This window comes from Trichomycterus rosablanca, chromosome 15, assembly GCF_030014385.1.
Source record: "Trichomycterus rosablanca isolate fTriRos1 chromosome 15, fTriRos1.hap1, whole genome shotgun sequence".
NCBI classification, from domain to species: Eukaryota; Metazoa; Chordata; class Actinopteri; order Siluriformes; family Trichomycteridae; genus Trichomycterus; species Trichomycterus rosablanca.
The window spans coordinates 13,052,732-13,074,731 of NC_086002.1; the positions used below are offsets into that span (position 1 = coordinate 13,052,732).

Here is a 22,000-nt window from a genome sequence, read left to right on the forward strand (position 1 = left end):
TGAAATATCTCAGGTTCAAACTGTCTGCAATCAAATAAAAGTCAAAGTAAATGTTAGGAACACTGCGTTTTTATTTTATTAGCATTTTTCATGCTGTCCCAACTTTTTCTGATTTGGGGTTGTATTTTCAGGCTCTACTGCCTCAACTAGTGGTTCTTAAACTGTGGTACACGTGCTACTTATAGCTCACCTCCCTATTGTTAAGGCACTGTGTTGATTGGTTAAGAATTTGTGTTTACCTGGCAGCAATAATTATTGACCAGTTGCTTAGTTTCCACTGTAGAGAAACCTCCACAACATAACGTTGCCACCACCATGCTTCACAGTAAGTATGATATCATTTGGGTCATGCTCTGTGGTTGGTTTTCACCAAACACGCTTATAGTTCAGTACAAAATGTTCAACTGTGGTCTTATCTGACCATAAATCTAATTTTCACTCAGAATCAAGATCTGCAATATGCTAATGAGACTCGGTGTGATGCTTGTTTTTAGAAGAAGCTTTTTTTGCCATGCTTTTTACTCAAGGTCAGCCTTGTGTAAAGCTTGTGAGATTGTAGTCACATGCACATATTGCCCAATCTCAGTTATGATTTGTAGTGATCGATCTTCCCTAGCTTGGTAATCCAGTTTAAAAGTGGTTGGTGGTGCAACACACTTTCCACTTCTTAATAATGCTCTAAATTTTATTCAGAGAAAGAGTTGAAGTGTTTGAAATATTATTTTATTTTTATTTATCCCCTGACTTCATCAAATGACTTTTATAGTCACATCACAGGTGGGTAGCACTGCCGCCTCACAGCAAGAAGGTCCTGGGTTCGATCCCCTTTTATTGATTTATTTTTTTGATCTCATGAATAATAAGTCAGTTTTACATTTTAAGGCTTCAGAGTTGACTCATTTCTCGATGACTCATATTGTAGAATTGATTCCCTGCCTTTTCACCTACATTTGAAGTGCACTAAATTTCGTTCTTGACTTTGTGTCCTGATAGACTGATTCTAAAAATGTGAACAAATTATAATACTCTGAAGTTATAATTAAGATTTGATTTGATTGATTTATAATTTGAAATAATTTACTTATAATTAAATTATGATCTAAATAGTAAGAACAGAAGTTATATGTTTTAGATTCTAATATATAGAGTAAAAGATAGCAAGTAAAAAGAAGTACATAACTACTGACTAATAACTCCCTACAAAAATAATAAAAAAAAAAAAAAACGTCTCTACTGTTTATCTCGGTCCACACAATTTTAAGAGAATGACACAAAGTCACAAAGTCTAGACATTTTTGCTGTATAAAGTTTGCACTTTCTTACTTTTATGCTGGAGCTATGTGTCTAATGTAACAAGTGATGAATATCTGTGTTACTCAAAACGATTTTGAGTAGTGACAGATTATGGAAAAAAACAGATTTTTAATAGAACAGCAAGATGAATTTAATAAAAACTAAACCAAATGATTATAACAAACTCATCTAAGGCAAAATTACAACATATAATCTTTTAATCTCTGCTATTTAGAACCATGTGTATTTTTAGTAAATGAATTCCTTATTTAAAATAATTTTGCCTGAAATTCTAGCCTGTTATATATTTTATAAATACTGTGGTGTAAAATTTTAGTAATAATACCAGAGCTGGGATTTCGAACACATCGCATCGAATCTCAGCTCTGCCATCCGGCTGGGCTGGGCGGCTATATGAACAACGATTGGCTGTTGTTCATCCAGGTAGGGAGCCTGATAGGGACCTCATAACTGATGCAATTACAACCTCTGCTGGCTGATTGATGGTGTCTGCACAGGGTTGAGGAATAATGCTGATCAGGGTGTGGCTGTTTGTGCACAAGGCTGTTCTGCATATGAACTTGCCTCGTGCAGGTGAAAAGATGCAGTCGGCTAATGCACACGTGTGTTAGTCACGTGTGTTAGGGGGCGTGTGTTAGTCACGGCTCTCCTCAATCAGAACGGGGTAAGCAGCAGTAGAGAGGAAGCGTAATGCAATTGGGTAAAAATTGGACGCGCTAAAAATTTTAATAATAACAATAACTTGCTTACCAGTAAAATAGAATACATTTCAAATACATTTAAATACATATAGGTAATAGAAATTAAGGGAATTAGGAATTAAATAAAAACACACTTATTACATACATACAAAATATTTAAAACATTTATCAATTAAAATACATTTAATTGTTTAAAATGATAAATTCTTATTAAATAATTAATAATCAAATACAACAGACATCATTGCAATTAACTTATTTCTTAAATAATATTAATAATAAAAGACTTTTGTTTATTTATTTATTTATTTATTTATTTTTATTCATAGACTTTTTGTATTGAGAGCATAGAATTAAAATGTAAATATATAGTCTTATGCAGAGGTTCAGACCTTCCTGTAAAAATTTTCTATTTTACTGATTTTATTATATGGCATTTTCCTTTGTGCACAGTTTTTATTTAATTGGTAAAATGGTTTTCAAAGAGTTAGAAAACCTGCAAATTGTAAGTAAAGCTGCTACATCAGTAAACATTGTCGTTCTCAACAGTTACGGAAAGAGGCAAGAAGTCCTGTGGTTATGAATATTTGAATAACCTTAAAATACAAAGTTCCATCAACACAATGATTATTAAAAACCAGTGACAAAATATCTCAAAGCACAATACTCAGACTATAAACCCTAACCCTAACCCAGTCCATCATATTTATTAAAATGACATGATTGAATATTTTCAACACTATTTAATTTTTTTATAGATTTTTCATGTTGCAAATAAATGGAGGGTGTTACCTTCATTTATTTATTCATTTTTGGAGTAAAATCACACGTGGTAATTGGTAAAAACATCTGTTTAGATTGACTGTTTGGATCACTCTATTGAAAGCTACACTGCTTGCAGCTCAGACGTCTGACTTTGCTGAACTTTATAATTTTGTCTCAGACATTTATGAGTCATTTATTAGTTCATTGAGTGTCTGCGGATGTAAAACCCGCCGAAAAGCAGACAGTGAGCAATATCAAGAATAACTTCTGAAATAAACCTAAATGCTGCATGACTACGAAACATAAGGCGGTAAGATGCAAACTCTCATTGATTTATTCATTAACGAAAAACTTTAATTTACACTAGAAGTATCATTGATACTATGAATGTGTAGATATGCTTAGGGCATGATGCCAGTAGTCACGTTCGAATATTCCAAGAAAACTGCTACAATGAAATGTTACTGGAAGGTGGTGTGTGTGACAAAAAGTGCATCAACTGCACTGTAAGACCTTCAAATCCCAATTCTAACTGGTTTAGACCAGTACCTATGTTCTAGCTAAGAAATCTCTGTTAACGGTGGAATTATCATTATCCAGTCTTTGGGGTATTTCATTGGGGGCTTTTCCACCACCTTGTGTTGTCTGGATTTCTTTAAAGATGATCTAGGATTTCTAGAATTATTTTTACTTTTGCATTTCGGTTAGCCGTCTCTATGCTTCTGATCTAATATTTATTAATTAGTGTATATAATGTTTATTTTTTAATTATAGTACTCAGTGCATAATGTCTAATCATTGCTAAATTCTAAATACATTAAAACATACGTGTGCACATGCACAGACAGGCACATCCGCACCTTTGTACATTAATCTGCACACTTTCTTATATTTTCTTACATTTTCTTATATTTGCACTGTGGTTCACTTTATAATTTACTTTATAATTTAGTTTATAATTTATATTTTACAGCTGTAACTTTTAACTTGTAATCTATACCAGCCTTAGAATGTTAACCGAAATAACACCTTCAGGGCTCTAGACTAACTTTCTGCACTGGTTGCACTGGTGCACCTAACTTTTTTATTTAGTTGCACCAGCACAAAAGTTAGGTGCACCCAAATTTTTTACCGCATCGCATTTAACACCGCAGTTTTACAGGTTCACTTTTTTTTCTTTTTTTTTAATCGCTGTCCATATAGGCAATATTGACTTGTAAATGATTAACTAACAATCTGGTCAACATAAAGTTCTTTATTTGAAGCACAATTCTACAAGAAAGGTAACTTACTGAAAAAGTGTTGGTGCTTAAAGTGCTTCACTGAGCTGAAATTTAAACTTAAAACATCTCAAGGTAAATGAAATAAAAAGAAAATCTAAATTAAAAGTGCAAGTGTTTTAAGGGCTTCAAACTGAACATCTCATGGCTCGATGTCTTATGGACTATCTTCCATTGCAGTCATTATATTACATTAATATTATATTATTATGTTAATATTATATTACATTAATATAATACATTATATTATCGGCTTTACTGTATCTTAGCCAGAGAAACTGGTCAAGCCACTCTCTTCGAAATGTATACACTTTCCCCCTTTTAATTCAGTGGGCTCTGGCTCGGAGTCAATCGTATGTAGCTCGTTATCTGATGCCGTCTCCGGACCAAGGCTTGACATAACCTGGGTGACATAACCGGTGCGACCTCAGATTTTTTTTAGTCGCACCATTGAGAAATTAGGTCGACTATTACTTTTGACTTTTGATTTATGTAACTTGCTACTGAGGCCTTAATTTCCTTCGGGATTAATAAAGTATCTATCTATCTATCTATCTATCTATCTATCTATCTATCTATCTATCTATCTATCTATCTATCTATCTATCTATCTATCTATCTATCTATCTATCTATCTATCTATCTATCTATCTATCTATCTAAAATATTAAACTTGCACATGCCTCGCCCCTTTATTGAATTACGTGAATAAACAGTAATTGTGCATTCAAATTTGCAGAAATTAGTTTTCTGCAAACACTGTTTTAAATTCATTTTTACCAGGGATAAATCATGTCCAAATTTTCTTGTAAGACTATAAGCTTAGAGACCGCTGTGCATACCGCAGGGAACTTTTTCTTTTGCGGCAACCTGTAAGCCCACAGTGATGTAAAGCTTGCTTGACTGTGGTCAGTGATACCTGTTCCAAAACTGACCAAATTTCAGAAGCTACTAAATCGTGGTTGACCTGTATGTGGTGGTTTCAGTGTGATATCTGGCAAAGAAACCACTCTTCCATGTAGTTTGTAATAGATGCAGTCAACTTATACCTGTTTACATGATCCATAACATGTAATAACCCAGCTGTCTTCAACTGTAATCACCAATTGTTTGTTTGTTTTATTAGAATTTTAACATCATATTTTGCACTTTTTGGTTACATTTATGACAGAAGTGTTAGTTATACCTCATTACACAAGGTTTATCAGTTCACAAGGTTATATCAAACACAGTCATGGACAATTTTGTATCTCCAATTCACCTCACTTGCATGTATTTGGACTGTGGGAGGAAACCGGACACGGGGAGAACATGCAAACTCCACACAGAAAGGACCCAGACCGCCCCACCTTGGGATCGAACCCAGGACCTTCTTGCTGTGAGGCGACAATGCTACCCACTCAGCCATGTGCCGCCCGTAATTACTAATAAAATGCCTTGAAGTTAAATGACATTGCTGGACTTTTTACAGCACTATATTAACAATCTAAGTTGCTGTATGTTAAGTTTTAATGCTGCAGATATTCTTATATTTCTAAAAACCCACAAAACATGTGTGAAAGAGCTTAAATTTGTGAAGGTTTTTTGGTCAGTCAAGTATGCTTTCCAATTATTTAGGCTCAAAATTATCAACAGGATTCAGCTAGCCCTGTAGACATGTGCAATATTTGAATAAATCCGAACGAATTGAATTTTATTTATTTTAAATATGCTGTTTAATACAGACAATAATTAACTTTAACAGTAATTAACAATAATTTTTTTCAGAGCCGGTAGTAATTGAAAAGAGCTCATTCGGATCTGAACAATTCAGTAAACTGCTTTTCTTCTGTCACATTTGGAAGCCAAATTCAATTACAATACATTTGATTTGACTACACTTTTATGTAACACCTCATCCTGAAAATCAAGGATTTTGATCAGTATAATGAATTTAATGATCGAACCCAGGACCTTCTTGCTGTGAGGCGACAGTGCTACCCACCGAGCCACCGTGCCGCCCAACAGGGCTGTAAAATCCTGGTGTCATTTTCACAAGTAATAACTAAAGCACACGAAAATCCATCAACGCAACACACAGAGCAGACAAAACAAAAGACGCGGCCAGACAAAACAATGTTATTTCTTATATTTATTAAAAACGAGACACAGCATTTTCAAAGCTGTTTTGACATTTAAAAATAAATATAAATATATTTTGTTTTTAAAATATTCATCATGTTAATAATAAATGATGCCACCTGGTAAAACAGCTGCTTCGATAGATCATGATAGGATCACTTTATTAAAATCTATGTTGCTACTAACTGAGAATTTATGTATGAGACAAGGTTATAAAGCCCCGTTCAGAAGTCTTAGTCATTATCGTGTTCTCCTGAGTGTGTGCAGGTGTAAAACCCGCCAAAACTCAGACACTGAGTAATAACTAGAATAACTTCTGAAATAATCCAGTATGAATAAAAACAAAACTGTAATAAGCAAAACCCCATTAAGTTTTTTTTTTTTTTTTTTTTTTTTTTTCCATTTAAAGAGTGACTGGATTGCTTCTATTTTCTTTTTAAGTTTACATTTTGGTGAGCTTGTCTTGACTTATTTCTGGTTGTTATTATTAATTAATTTTATTAGTTTTATTTTTTGTAATAAAATTTGTCCTCCAGATTTTAAATTTACTTTGACATTATATGTTTAATTTATTTATTTCTCTCATTTTCTGGTTGTTATTATTAATTAATTAGTTTTCATTTTATTGAAGGTTTATTTTTTGTAATAAAATTTTTTCCTCAATGGTTTAAATCTAATTTGACATGTTACAATTAATTTTTTTTGTTTCTCTTATTTTCTGGTTGGTATTATTAATTAATTAATTTTTGTTTTATTAAAGTTGTATTTTTTGTAATAAAATTTTTTCCTCAATATTTCGAATTTACTTTGACATTATATTTTAAATTAGATTTTTTTTCCCCTCTCATTTTCACACAGTAAAACACACGTTTACATTTTTTTTTTTATTAAACATTTTTCCTCATTCCTCATTAGTTTATTTAGCCTAAAAACAAGTCTAAAATCAATGCTTTAAATACTTACCAAGCAGATGTACAGCTCTATGTCTATCTCATCAGATAACGGACAGTTCCTAGTACATCTCAGACCAACTCAGTATCTTTTTTATTTTTTTTATTTTTCATAAATAACGTGAATATTTTATACTGTTGTATAGTTGTAGGCACATCTGTCTCTGACCACAGCTATCCTTTGCAGAATGTACAACGAGGCTGAAGCGCTAAACCACATCACTTCCTTTCTTTTCTTTTTTTTTACTTCTCATGTCATGAGGGAGGCTGTGATCGTTTACTAGAGAAGTGAAAGTCTTGGTTTTGAACAGTTGGTACTATTGCACTGAAATAATAGAATCATATTTTCCTTTCCAACACACTGATAGCCTGTTTAATTTTGAATTATTCAGAAACAAAACTCAGAAGTCTTTTTCAGTGTCTTTAGGGTGCTGTTTTTTTAACAGCCTTTCTTTAATCCCACATTGATGTTTGAAGTTTCTTGCTGACTTCTCAAAAAGACCACTGTTCCATGTACTTTGTTCTTATGGTTATTTGTATATAAAGATGTTCTTTGATGGTAATGGAGTTAGTGTTACTGTACAGTGGGAGTTAAACCCTGGTTACTGGAGCTAAGCATCATTATCTGTCGTGCCTCAATGTCATATTAAGTCCTAGTTTGGCTTATCTGGAACTTGGAAAGGACAGTGGTAGCTCATTGGTTAAGGTAGTAGAATAGTGATCAGAAGGTTGTCAGTTCAGTCCCCACCACCTTAAAGTTGCCACTGTTGGGCTTCTGCAGTTTTTTTTAACGATAAGTCTTTAGACTCTCTTGGAAAAGCTGATTCTCACAATTTCTCAGAACCCCGAGCTATAACAAAAGTTTTAAAGTGAAACAGTGAGGTAAACCACTTCTAAAAACAGATACATGCGGATGCTTTCAAAGTGGATTTGAAAGTTATTTCACACAAATGCATATTCATGTCGTGGTGCATTTTGATGATGTTTTACTGCACCGCCCAAGCCAAGCACTGAGCAAATCGGCGGTTTGCGTAGAGGCTCGCGGTTTAGCCGCTTCTCATATGAATGCGCCCCTTGGGATGTAGATATCTGAAGATCCACCCTTAATTCCACCCTTAATTCAGATATACACTGATCAGCCATAACATTAAAACCACCTCCTTGTTTCTACACTCACTGTCCATTTTATTAGCTCCACTTACCATATAGAAGCACTTTGTAGTTCTACAATTACTGACTGTAGTCCATATGTTTCTCTGCATGCTCTGTTAGCCCCCTTTCATGCTGTTTTTCAATGGTCAGGACTCCCACAAGACCACTACAGAGCAGGAATTATTTGGGTGGTGGATCATGGTGGTGATGTGTTAGTGTGTGTTGTGCTGGTATGAGTGGATAAGACACAGCAATGCTGCTGGAGTTTTTAAACACCTCACTGTCACTGCTGGAAGAGAATAGTCCACCAACCAAATATATCCAGCCAACAGCACCCCGTGGGCAGCGTCCTGTGACCACTGATGAAGGTCTAGAAGATGACCAACTCAAACAGCAGCAATGAATGAGCGATCGTCTCTGACTTTACATCTACAAGGTGGACCAACTAGGTAGGCGTGTCTAATAGAGTGGACAGTGAGTGAACACGGCATTTTAAAACTCCAGCAGCGCTGCTGTGTCTGATCCACACACTAACACACCACCATCGTGTCACTGTCACTGCATTGCTGAGAATGATCCACCACCTAAGAAATACCTGCTTTGTAGTGGTCCTGGGAGAGTCCTGACCATTGATGAACAGCATGAAAGGGGGCTAACAAAGCATGCAAAGAAACAGATGGACTACAGTCAGTAATTGTGGAACTACAAAGTGCTTCTATACGGTTAGTGGAGCTGATAAAATGGACAGTGAGTGTAGAAACAAGGAGGTGGTTTTAATGTCATGGTCTTGATCAGTGTACTGTTAGCTTAACAATTACTTCTTTATCAATTATCGGTTGATATTTATTAAATAATGGTTACCATTACTAGAATGTAAAAATGTTATAGTGTCTGTAATAAGTGCAGTATTTAAATGTGGAGGTTTTTTTTTTTTTTTTTTTTTTTTTTTTTTTTTTTTTTTGATTTATTTTGTCATTGTCTGATTGATCGCAATTTTGGTGTGACCCTGCAATTTTCAAGTTTACCCCACCCCCCTCCACCAACTGCTTTTAAAGTTTGACAACTGTGAGTGGGCGTTGGCAGGGGCAGAAATGTGGGTTTCTCACCCTGCATCTCGGGTTCCTGCGTAGGCTTATAGAAAGTGAATGTAAAATATAAGCCTAGGTGGTTCCTCTTGGTGTGATATCACACATTGGTCTTGATGTAGTGTTTTTGCTGGTAGGCTCAGAAAGGTTGTTTTTAATTGACCTCGCCTTTTGCAGAAACCTCTCACTGTTGGTGCTCAGCTCTGTACAATGTGTTTGTATGCTTTAGTATTTAGATTTACCTTAGATAGCTAGACCTTCTGACCTTTTTGCACACTTTTGTGCTTTGAATTTTATTTCGAGAAATTTGCATCCTTAAACTCAACGTTTCCTTTAAACTCAACATGTTCAGTTTGTTTTTTTAAGAATTAATTTATTTAATTTCAAATTAACAATGAACAGTCGTTTTGTTCAGCACTCGGCTTGAACGGTGAAACGTCATCAAAGTGCGAATATAAGACGAATCTGCATTTGTGTGGAATAACCGTCAGATTCACTCTGAAAGCTCCACATGTATCTGTGTTTATCTGGATTTTTCTCACTGTTTCACTTTTAAACTTGTGTTACAGCTCGGGGTTCTGAGTAATCGTAAGAATCAGTTTTTATTTCAGTGTTTTTATATTATATTTGTGTTATTTTCAGTGTGTACGTTTTAAAAACAACCCCATTATTTTACATTAGCTTAAAATATATGCAAGTCCACAGGACCATGGAACGCATTAACAGGTTTCCCATACATCATTATGGGAAAAACTCAATGTCTTTTGAGACAAACCATTTATACTATTTCATTAAGTTCAACATACTGTCTTTTAGCAATCTGAATGGAGTGAGCAGATTGGCAGAAGAAAGACGTAGAAATTTACATTTTTACCATTTAGCAGGTGCCTTTATCCAAAGCAACTTACAATTGAGACTGTATACATTGCAAGTAGGGACGTCCCGATCACGTTTTTTTGTTCCCGATCATTAATTTTGATCCCGAGCCGATACCGATATTTTCTAGATATTGTCTAGATTAGAACTAGATAATACTGTTCACACAGTGCACACTTCAAGTACATTACAGTTATTCAAATTAATCCAATGTATATGTTTAACAACTGAATAGCTCTGCAGTGCTGTAGGAAAAAAATTGCCTGCATCCAAGCTATTGCTTAATGTTCTTTTATTTTTACAAAATAAAAGAAAACAAACTTAGTGCAGCATTGTAGTAGTAAAACTAGAACACTCAAAATGAAGTGAAGGTTCTTTTTGAGGAAAATTAGCATCTCTGCTGTGTCTTCTCATCATATAATAATAAACTCGCTGTATTCGGCTGAGTGTTTATTTTTTAGGTGCCATATCAAATTGGTAGTAATTGTAGATCGTTTGGTTAAATGATTTCTGGTTTGTTTCTTATGAGCCACCGTACTTGTATGCGTGTTGTAACTGTAACAAACTTTTCTGTGGTTGTATTGTGAAAATGGTTTGATGGACGTTTCTACGTGAAGTGAGTGTGTTTTGACCCTTTGGAGCTTCCATAGTGCGTAAAATAGTGTGTTTTGGCTAACGCGATGACTCTAGCTGTCCGCTATCCGGTACCGTAACAGAAGAAGTTAATAAAGTGTTATGCTCCCAACAATTTGTGAATATACCGCGTTTTTATTTCTTTATTAAGCAAGTGCATCACTACGACGCTGATTGCTTGATACTGAGATGTCGTTCAGTCTTGTAACGCGTAAACTCGTAAAAGCTGTATGTCCTGAAGTTTTCATACTCGGATTAAAAGTTATTGTTTTGTAAACCGGAGTGATCCTTGACTCACACACCATATAAATAGTAAAATTCTACAGTAGTGAACGCGGCTCTGCTCCTACCGCCTCGTGAAACGCTCACACTGCAGACATTACACTCCACTGTTGGACTTGTTTCACTTTCCAATTTAATGTATTTCCACACAGCGGACATGCTGACGTAAAACGAAAAATTCGGCTTAGAATCGGGCTTAGTAAAGCCGATACCGATCAGTTAAAAAATGCCTTGATCGGCCCCGATTCCGATCTTTGAGATTGGATCGGGACATCCCTAATTGCAAGCAATTGAGGGTTAAGGGCCTTGCTCAGGGGCCCAACAGTGGCAGCCTGATAGATGTGCGGCTTGAACCAGTGACCTTTTGATTACTAGTCCAGTACATTAACCACTGAGCTACAACTGCCAGAGCAACCACTGAGCTTACTTAGTTAATGACATCCTACATCAGTTCCACACTGGGTGGCATGCTGAATTAATATGACATAAAATCAGGCTTTTTGATTTACAGATTGTTATATTTAATCCAATATAAACATATTAAGCAATAGGAAAAACACTGGTAATTAACTATTTTTCTCTTTTTCTTGTAGGTTGGGTCCAGTCTTTGCTCTTTTCGTGCCTTTCTACTGTTCAATACCTCAAGTACAGGTCACTCAGCTTTTGGGCTACTTTTCTATCAGCAACAAAACTCTCGTCTATATCGTGGGCCTACAGGTGAGTCAACAGATATTTTTGTGGTGTAGATACCAGTGTGTTTTATACATAAAACATTTCTTTTAAATTCTGGATCTTGTTACCATGATTACATTATTACAACCCCAAATCATAAAAAGTTGGGAAATGCAAATAATAAAAAAACCACAGAGTTTCTTACATTTACTTTGACTTTTATTTGATTGCAGACAGGATGAACCTGAGATATTTCATGTTTTATCTGCTCAACTTCATTTCATTTATTATTAAACATCCATTCCTGCATTTCAGACCTGCAACACATTACAAAAAAGCTGGGACAGTAAAGCATTTACCACTTTGTAATGTTGCCATTCCTTTTCACCACACTTAAAAGACGTTTTGGCACCGAGGAGACCAAGTGATTTAATGTTTCAGCTTTTATTTTGTCCCATTCTTCCTGCAAACACGTCTTAAGATGTGCAACAGTACGGGGTCGTCGTTGTTACATTTTTCCTTTCAAAACTCTCCACACATTCTCTATTGGGGACAGGTCAGGACTGCAGGCAGGCCAGTCCAGTACTCGTACCCTCTTCCTCAGCAGCCATGCCTTTGTAATGTGTGCAGCATGGGGTTTTTCATCGTCTTGTTGTCCCTGGAAAAGATGACGTCTTGAAGGCAGCACATGTTGCTCTAAGATCTCAATGTACTTTTCTGCATTAATGCTGCTATCACAGAAGTGTAAATGACCTGACAGACCCTGGTTTTTGGACTTGTTGCTGATAACAGTCTGGATGGTCCTTTTCTTCTGTGGTTCGGAGCACACAGTGTCCATTTTTTCCAAAAAAAGACCTGGAATGCTGATTTATCTGACCACAATACATGTTTCTACTGTGTGATGGTCCATCCTAGATGCCCCCAAGCCCAGAGAAGTCAACGCCGCTTCTGCACATGGTTAACATAAGGCTTCTTTTTTGCACGGTAAAGTTTTAAGTGGCATTTGTGCATGTAACTCTGTATTGTAGTGCTTGACAAAGGTTTGCCAAAGTAATCCCTCACCCATGTGGTCATATCAGCTGTTGTTGAGTGGCGGTTCTTGATGCAGTGGCATCTGAGGAATCGAAGATCATCAAAGACTCAGCCTTTCCTGGATGCTGCTTTTGTACCAAACCATGACTACAATCACCTGTTGACATCACCTGTTTAAAATCACACCATTATTTAGTTTTTTCACCTCATTACTAGCCCTAAATTGCTCCCGTCCCAACTTTTTTAGGAATGTGTTGCAGGCCTGAAATGAAGTTGAGCAGAACAAACATGAAATATCTCGGGTTCAAACTGTCTGTAATCAAATAAAAGTCAAAGTAAATGTAAGGAACACTGCATTTTTATTTTATTTGCATTTTTAGCTGCTTTACACCTCGACATCTTGGACATTTTGACTAACGGATTACTAACTGAATTGCCGTAGGATTTCTAGGACCGCCTGTAAATTAACCAGTAAACGTGAGACACTTGAACCCTACTTGAATAAAAAAAACATTAAATCGCTAAACACAAACCTTACATTTTAAATTTCACAACAAATTGCATATTACACGGGAAACGACTCATTTCAGTGTAAAAGCATTTGGTCATACAGTTTTTAGGGTGAACGTTTGATCACAGTCGCTACAGATGCTAGAGTAATTTTAAACTGTTCTGTTTTGCATGCTCTTAGCAATAGTATAAACGTCTAACGTTTAAAAGATAATGAAATGTTTTGTTTTTGCTGACTGTTTCTTTATTTATCCTAATCTGTCTTTCAGTTGCTGACTTCTAGCGCCTACATGTGGGTTGTTGCTCTTAGCGGCTTGGTAAGTAAAAAAAAAAACTGTACTTTAATTGTTATCTTGAACTTTGTCACCAACAAAAATGCCTATTTACAGTAGAAAACGTTTTCTGCATATCTGCTATCTGTGGTATCTTTTTACCCCAGATGAAAACTGATGGTGTTTTTGAGCAAGTCAGTCATCTCAAAAGTTCAGAGCAGATTTTCCCAGCGATAAGGCCATCAGTGGTTCTCTATTCCATTCCTAGTAATCTGACAGCTGTAGTTCTGATTATACGAGGGATCTTCAAAAAGTGTTTTTTTTGCATTTTCCCTTTTTTCTCCCCCTTTTGCGCATCCAATTGTTCCATTTTTGCATCGTGCTTCCTCTCTGTCTATGCCGAACCCCGCCCTGACCGAGGAGATCGAAGCTAACCCGTATCCCCTCCGAAACATGGGCCGGATGCATTTTTCCTCCCACACATCGACGAGTGTGGCGCCACCTAGCGTTGCATGCGGAGAGACACACCCTAAGAGCACTCTTCCTCATCTCTTGTGCAGGCGCCCCTAATCAGCCCAATAAGACCCACATCCGGTTCTTTGTCCCACCCCCCCCCCAACTGAGCAACCGGCCAATCGTTGCTCATACAGCCACTCAGCTTCGAACCATTGAAGCAGAGCTGGATTCGATACGATGTACTCAGAATCCAGCCCTGGTTGCAGCGTGTCTTTTTACCGCTGCGCCACCTGAGCGGCAAGTTTCCACACTTTTTTAACTCTATGTTGAAAAGTGATGTCATTTGTTTTTGAAATTCTTAATAAATAGTCACCTTCTGATGCATTTTTTCCAGCATCGTACCAACTTTTTAATGCCATCAGCAAAAATCTTTTCGGTTGAGCGTGTAGCCACTAATGCACCGCTGCTTTCACATCATTATGACATGAAAATTTTCTTCCCCTTAAAGCTTCTTTGAGTGTCCAAAAATCTGGAAATCAGATGGCGCTAAATCCGGACTATAAGCTCTCTCAGTCTCTCAGGCACGACCAGTTACTACTCCTCCCACCCTCACTGTTTCCAACTAAAATATAAAAGTGCGGAAACTTTTTGAAGATCCCTCGTATGAACAGTGGTAGCCTAGTGGGTAGAGCTTTGGGCTATCAATTGAAAAGTTGAGAGTTTGAATCCCAGCTCTGCCATGCAGCCACTGTTGGGCTCTTGAGCAAGGCCCTTAACCCTCTCTGCTCTAAGGGCGGCATACAATGACTGACCCTGCACTCTAATATGCGAAGAAAGAATGCTGTTGTACTGTACATCTGTATATGTACAGTGTATCACAAAAGTGAGTACATTCCTCACATTTCTGCAAATATTTTATTATATCTTTTCATGGGACAACACTATAGACATGAAACTTGGATATAACTTAGAGTAGTCAGTGTACAGCTTGTATAGCAGTGTAGATTTACTGTCTTCTGAAAATAACTGAACACACAGCCATTAATGTCTAAATGGCTGGCAACATAAGTGAGTACACCCCACAGTGAACATGTCCAAATTGTGCCCAAAGTGTCAATATTTTGTGTGACCACCATTATTATCCAGCACTGCCTTAACCCTCCTGGGCATGGAATTCACCAGAGCTGCACAGGTTGCTACTGGAATCCTCTTCCACTCCTCCATGATGACATCACGGAGCTGGTGGATGTTAGACACCTTGAACTCCTCCACCTTCCACTTGAGGATGCGCCACAGGTGCTCAATTGGGTTTAGTCCATCACCTTTACCTTCAGCTTCCTCAGCAAGGCAGTTGTCATCTTGGAGGTTGTGTTTGGGGTCGTTATCCTGTTGGAAAACTGCCATGAGGCCCAGTTTTCGAAGGGAGGGGATCATGCTCTGTTTCAGAATGTCACAGTACATGTTGGAATTCATGTTTCCCTCAATGAACTGCAGCTCCCCAGTGCCAGCAACACTCATGCAGCCCAAGACCATGATGCTACCACCACCATGCTTGACTGTAGGCAAGATACAGTTGTCTTGGTACTTCTCACCAGGCTGCCGCCACACATGCTGGACACCATCTGAGCCAAACAAGTTTATCTTGGTCTCGTCAGACCACAGGGCATTCCAGTAATCCATGTTCTTGGACTGCTTGTCTTCAGCAAACTGTTTGCGGGCTTTCTTGTGCGTCAGCTTCCTTCTGGGATGACGACTATGCAGACCGAGTTGATGCAGTGTGCGGCGTATGGTCTGAGCACTGACAGGCTGACCTCCCACGTCTTCAACCTCTGCAGCAATGCTGGCAGCACTCATGTGTCTATTTTTTAAAGCCAACCTCTGGATATGACGCCGAACACGTGGACTCAACTTCTTTGGTCGACCCTGGCGAAGCCTGTTCCGAGTGGAACCTGTCCTGGAAAACCGCTGTATGACCTTGGCCACCATGCTGTAGCTCAGTTTCAGGGTGTTAGCAATCTTCTTATAGCCCAGGCCATCTTTGTGGAGAGCAACAATTCTATTTCTCACATCCTCAGAGAGTTCTTTGCCATGAGGTGCCATGTTGAATATCCAGTGGCCAGTATGAGAGAATTGTACCCAAAACACCAAATTTAACAGCCCTGCTCCCCATTCACACCTGGGACTTTGACACATGACACCAGGGAGAGACAACGACACATTTGGGCACAATTTGGACATGTTCACTGTGGGGTGTACTCACTTATGTTGCCAGCTATTTAGACATTAATGGCTGTGTGTTGAGTTATTTTCAGAAGACAGTAAATCTACACTGCTATACAAGCTGTACACTGACTACTCTAAGTTATATCCAAGTTTCATGTCTATAGTGTTGTCCCATGAAAAGATATAATGAAATATTTGCAGAAATGTGAGGGGTGTACTCACTTTTGTGATACACAGTATATATGACAAATTAAGGCATTCTATTCCAAAGCCATGCCATGATAAAATGGCCTGAATTTGTCATTTGAAACCATCTGACCAGCTCTTAGAATGGTCAACTTTGTGGCATACATGAAGAGTGAGTGATACAAAGGAACATAAGGCCTGAGGTTCCAAATGTCTGCTTAATTTCCTTTAAATATTTTAACCTCTTAAACATGGACAAGGTAAATTCACTCTGCTGAGGTGTGAAGTTGTGTTGTGATGGTCCACTGTCCTGCCCAGAGTGTATTTCTGTTATATTCCTTGGGCCTAGTGTTTCCAGCTAGAGGCGGACCCACTGCAACCTTGGCCAGGATGCTGCGCTTGGTGGAAATAAAAGAATAATAGTACTGAATTTTAACTAGAATTAATGAGGCGGCATGGTGGGTAGCACTGTCATCGACTCACAGCAAGAAGGTCCTGGGTTTGATTCCCAGGTGGAGAGGTCCGGGTCCTTTCTGTGTGGAGTTTGCATGTTCCAGGAGCTCCGGTTTCCTCCCACAGTCCAAAGACATGCAAGTGAGGTGAATTGAAGATACAAAATTGTCCATGACTGTGTTTGATATTAAAAACTTGTACTGATGAATCTGAGTATTATGAGTAACTACCGTTTTTGTCATGAATGTAACCAAAGTGTGTAAAACATGGTGTTAAAGTCCTAATAAATAAATAAATTACGACGGTGTATTAGGGCCACTGTAAAGAAAAATTTTTTTTGAAGTTTCAATGTTGACAGTAAAGTCGTATAAGTTTTGATTTCGAGAATAAACTCTAAATGATTACGAGATTAAAGTCGAAATATTATGGCCATTGCAACCTCCTTGTGTTAAAATGAGGGATGTTCATGATTTGTTATACTTCATATTTCATATCGGTTTCACAATTAAAGAAATCCCCAATTTCCTGCCACATCAGCACCAGTTTGTTATCAGTATAAGGATGCTGAAACGGCTTTGCTATAAACTGGGTTTATTTAGAAGAACGTGCGCCACCGGTGTGCTCGGCATCTTGAGCAATACACAGGCCTTGTACAAGAAGGGCCAAAGCAGACAGTATTTGTTAAGGAGGCTCCGGTCTTTTGGAATACAGGGGGTCCTTCTCAACTCCTTTTACGATTCGGTGGTGGCATCAGCCATTTTCTATGGTGTTATCTGCTGGGGCAGCAGCATGACAACAGCAGACAGGAAGAAACTGGACAAATTGATCAGAAAGATCAGAAAGGCGAGTTCTGTCCTGGGCTGCACCCTGGACTCAGTGGAGGCAGTGGGGGAGAGAAGGATGATGACCAAGCTGTCGTCCTTAATGGAGAACACCGATCGCCCACTGCATGAGACTGTGGCAGCACTGGGCAGCTCCTTTAGCGACAGGCTTCTTCACCCGTGTTGCTCAAAGGAGAGATACCGCAGCTCCTTTCTGCCGTCTGCTGTCGGGCTATATAACCAGCACCGCCCCAAACGCAGATAATCACCTCCATCACAATAATTCACATGGTTTTTAATATTCTCTGAAGTGCAATAACTTTTTAAATATGTGCAATACCTGCTGTACCTGCTGTACTTTGTGCAATACATTTTAGTATTTAAAAATACTGTTTATATTTTTATCATTTTTTTACATATTCCTACTCTCTACTTTCTAATATATGTGTACATATGTGTAAACACTTTGTATTTTTTATTTTTATATTCTTGAAAGCTGCTGTAACACTGCAAATTTCCCCCCATGGGATAATAAAAGGCTATCTTATCTTATCTTATCTTTCTTATCTTATCTTATCTGCGTCGTCAGCAGTACTTCAACCCAGCCTTATGGACTCGTATGATAAACTTAAGCTGTATGGCATCACTATAAATGGTTGCATTGACAGGTTTAGTCATCATGTCATGTGGATGAAAGTGTACAATACAAACCGCCACCCAAAAATAATTGCGGGTTACTGGATAACCACAATAACGCTCATTATAGGCTGCCCAGGTGCTGAGACCCGTGCTTCTCTGAACTGACAAGCCTACGACGGCTGCACACTCTCTGGCCGTAATATTTCGACTTTATTCTTATAATCATTTTGACTTTATTCTCATAATAATTTCGACTTTATTCTCATAATCATTTTGACTTTATTCTCATAATCATTTTGACTTTATTCTCATAATCATTTTGACTTTATTCTCATAATCATTTTTACTTTATTCTCATAATCATTTTGACTTTATTCTTATAATCATTTTGACTTTATTCTGATAATCATTTCGACTTTATTCTGATAATCATTTCGACTTTATTCTCATAATCATTTCAACTTTATTCTCATAATCATTTCAACTTTATTCTCATAATCATTTCGACTTTATTCTTATAATCATTTCGACTTTATTCTTATAATCATTTTGACTTTATTCTCATAATCATTTTGACTTTATTCTCATAATCATTTCGACTTTATTCTTATAATCATTTTGACTTTATTCTCATAATCATTTCGACTTTATTCTCATAATCATTTCGACTTTATTCTTATAATCATTTTGACTTTATTCTCATAATCATTTTGACTTTATTCTCATAATCATTTTGACTTTATTCTCATAATCATTTTGACTTTATTCTTATAATCATTTCGACTTCATTCTCATAATCATTTTGACTTTATTCTCATAATCATTTTGACTTCATTCTTATAATCATTTTGACTTTATTCTCATAATCATTTTGACTTTATTCTCATAATCATTTTGACTTTATTCTCATAATCATTTTGACTTTATTCTCATAATCATTTTGACTTTATTCTCATAATCATTTTGACTTTATTCTCATAATCATTTTGACTTTATTCTTATAATCATTTCGACTTCATTCTCATAATCATTTTGACTTTATTCTCATAATCATTTTGACTTCATTCTTATAATCATTTTGACTTTATTCTCATAATCATTTCGACTTTATTCTCATAATCATTTCGACTTTATTCTCATAATCATTTTGACTTTATTCTCATAATCATTTTGACTTTATTCTCATAATCATTTTGACTTTATTCTCATAATCATTTTGACTTTATTCTTATAATCATTTCGACTTCATTCTCATAATCATTTTGACTTTATTCTCATAATCATTTTGACTTCATTCTTATAATCATTTTGACTTTATTCTCATAATCATTTTGACTTTATTCTCATAATCATTTTGACTTTATTCTCATAATCATTTCGACTTTATTCTTATAATCATTTTGACTTTATTCTCATAATCATTTCGACTTTATTCTCATAATCATTTCCACTTTATTCTTATAATCATTTTGACTTTATTCTCATAATCATTTTGACTTTATTCTCATAATCATTTTGACTTTATTCTCATAATCATTTTGACTTTATTCTTATAATCATTTCGACTTCATTCTCATAATCATTTTGACTTTATTCTCATAATCATTTTGACTTCATTCTTATAATCATTTTGACTTTATTCTCATAATCATTTTGACTTTATTCTCATAATCATTTTGACTTTATTCTCATAATCATTTTGACTTTATTCTCATAATCATTTTGACTTTATTCTCATAATCATTTTGACTTTATTCTTATAATCATTTTGACTTTATTCTCATAATCATTTTGACTTCATTCTTATAATCATTTTGACTTTATTCTCATAATCATTTTGACTTTATTCTCATAATCATTTCGACTTTATTCTCATAATCATTTTGACTTTATTCTCATAATCATTTTGACTTTATTCTCATAATCATTTTGACTTTATTCTTATAATCATTTCGACTTTATTCTCATAATCATTTTGACTTTATTCTCATAATCATTTTGACTTTATTCTTATAATCATTTTGACTTTATTCTCATAATCATTTTGACTTTATTCTCATAATCATTTTGACTTTATTATCATAATCATTTTGACTTTATTCTTATAATCGACTTTATTCTCATAATCATTTCGACTTTATGCTCATAATCATTTCGACTTCATTCTCATAATCATTTCGACTTCATTCTCATAATCATTTCGACTTCATTCTCATAATCATTTCGACTTCATTCTCATAATCATTTCGACTTTATTCTCATAATCATTTCGACTTTATTCTCGAAATCAAAACTTACAAATATTTTTCACAGTGGCCCTAATACGCCTTTGTAATAAATAGAATTGATATTTTATTAAAAAAAACTGTTACATCTGTTTGGTCATGGATGCGAAATCAGTATTAGTGGCTTTTGCTAAATCTAACTAGAATTAAATTGAATAGAATCAAACTGAATCTGCCTAACAATGCTACTCTGCCCATCCCTAAATTGTTGTATTCCAACCATTGTGATTTGGACACATTTATAAAACATCTGCATCCAGGTTATCACCCTTCACCTTCACCTAATGTCCAGCCGCCCTTTTAGCAGGTCTCTTTTTTTATTCCAGGTATCGGGTGTGCTGTACTACAGTAACGTCATGGCGCTGCAGCGGTTCCTGTGCGTCCCTCAGTGGCTGGCACGCTGCAGCTCTCGACTCCTGGAGCCAGTGTTTTCGGGTGCCGAGCCGAGTTCAGAAGCTTCTCTGGGCATGGGCGCCACGCTGGACATCCAGCGGCAACAGCGAATGGACATGCTGGATCAACAACTGCTGCTGTCACAGCTTGCCCAGCTGAGGAGAAATGCCCAGCAGCCACCGCCACTCCAGGTACGACTCACTCACTCACTCACTTTCTTAACCGCTTATCCAATTAGGGTCACGGGGGGGTGCTGGAGCTTATCCCAGCTTTTCAATGGGCGCAAGGCACACAGTAACACCCTGGATGGGGCACCAATCCATCGCAGGGCAGACACACACCTACACACACACACATTCACCTATAGGGCAATTCAGTGTCTCCAATTAACCTGACTGTATGTTTTTGGACTGTGGGAGGAAACCGGAGCTCCCGGAGGAAACCCACACAGACACAGGGAGAACATGCAAACTCCGCACAGAAAGGACCCGGACCCGCCTGGGGATCAAACCCAGGACCTTCTTGCTGTGAGGTGACAGTGCTACCCACCGAGCCACCGTGCCGCCCTCCAGGTGCGACTAATAAGCAAAATTTTACTAAAATCAACTGAATTTGAATTAAAGATCGGCTAAATCAAACCCAGGTTCCAGAACCTACACTGCTGTGCTACCTTCCTTTAGTAGCAGCTCTTGTATTAAGGGGTCGCCACAGCAGATCATTATGGTTCACATTCTAGATGCCCTTTCTGACCTCTCAGAAAGCATTATTATATTAAAGCTCGCCTCAGTCCTTTCATTATCATTAGGGCCCATTGTCAATGAAAAAGTGTGCTTCTCTACACACGTGATCATCTCTGTGTAGTCTGTGCTGCATCTCAAACGAACAAGCCAGTAAATATT

At 36.9% G+C, this 22,000-nt stretch overlaps 1 protein-coding gene across 1 annotated transcript in view; it reads left to right on the forward strand.

Moving 5' to 3' along the window:
* ubac2 (UBA domain containing 2) overlaps window positions 1-22,000 on the forward strand; it is a 78,931-nt gene that overhangs the window by 31,911 nt on the left and 25,020 nt on the right. Inside the window, exons 5-7 of the mRNA XM_063009743.1 lie at window positions 11,753-11,876; window positions 13,643-13,690; window positions 21,035-21,292. Of these exons, the coding sequence (XP_062865813.1) occupies window positions 11,753-11,876; window positions 13,643-13,690; window positions 21,035-21,292 (430 nt within the window). The remainder of the gene's footprint in view (window positions 1-11,752; window positions 11,877-13,642; window positions 13,691-21,034; window positions 21,293-22,000) is intronic.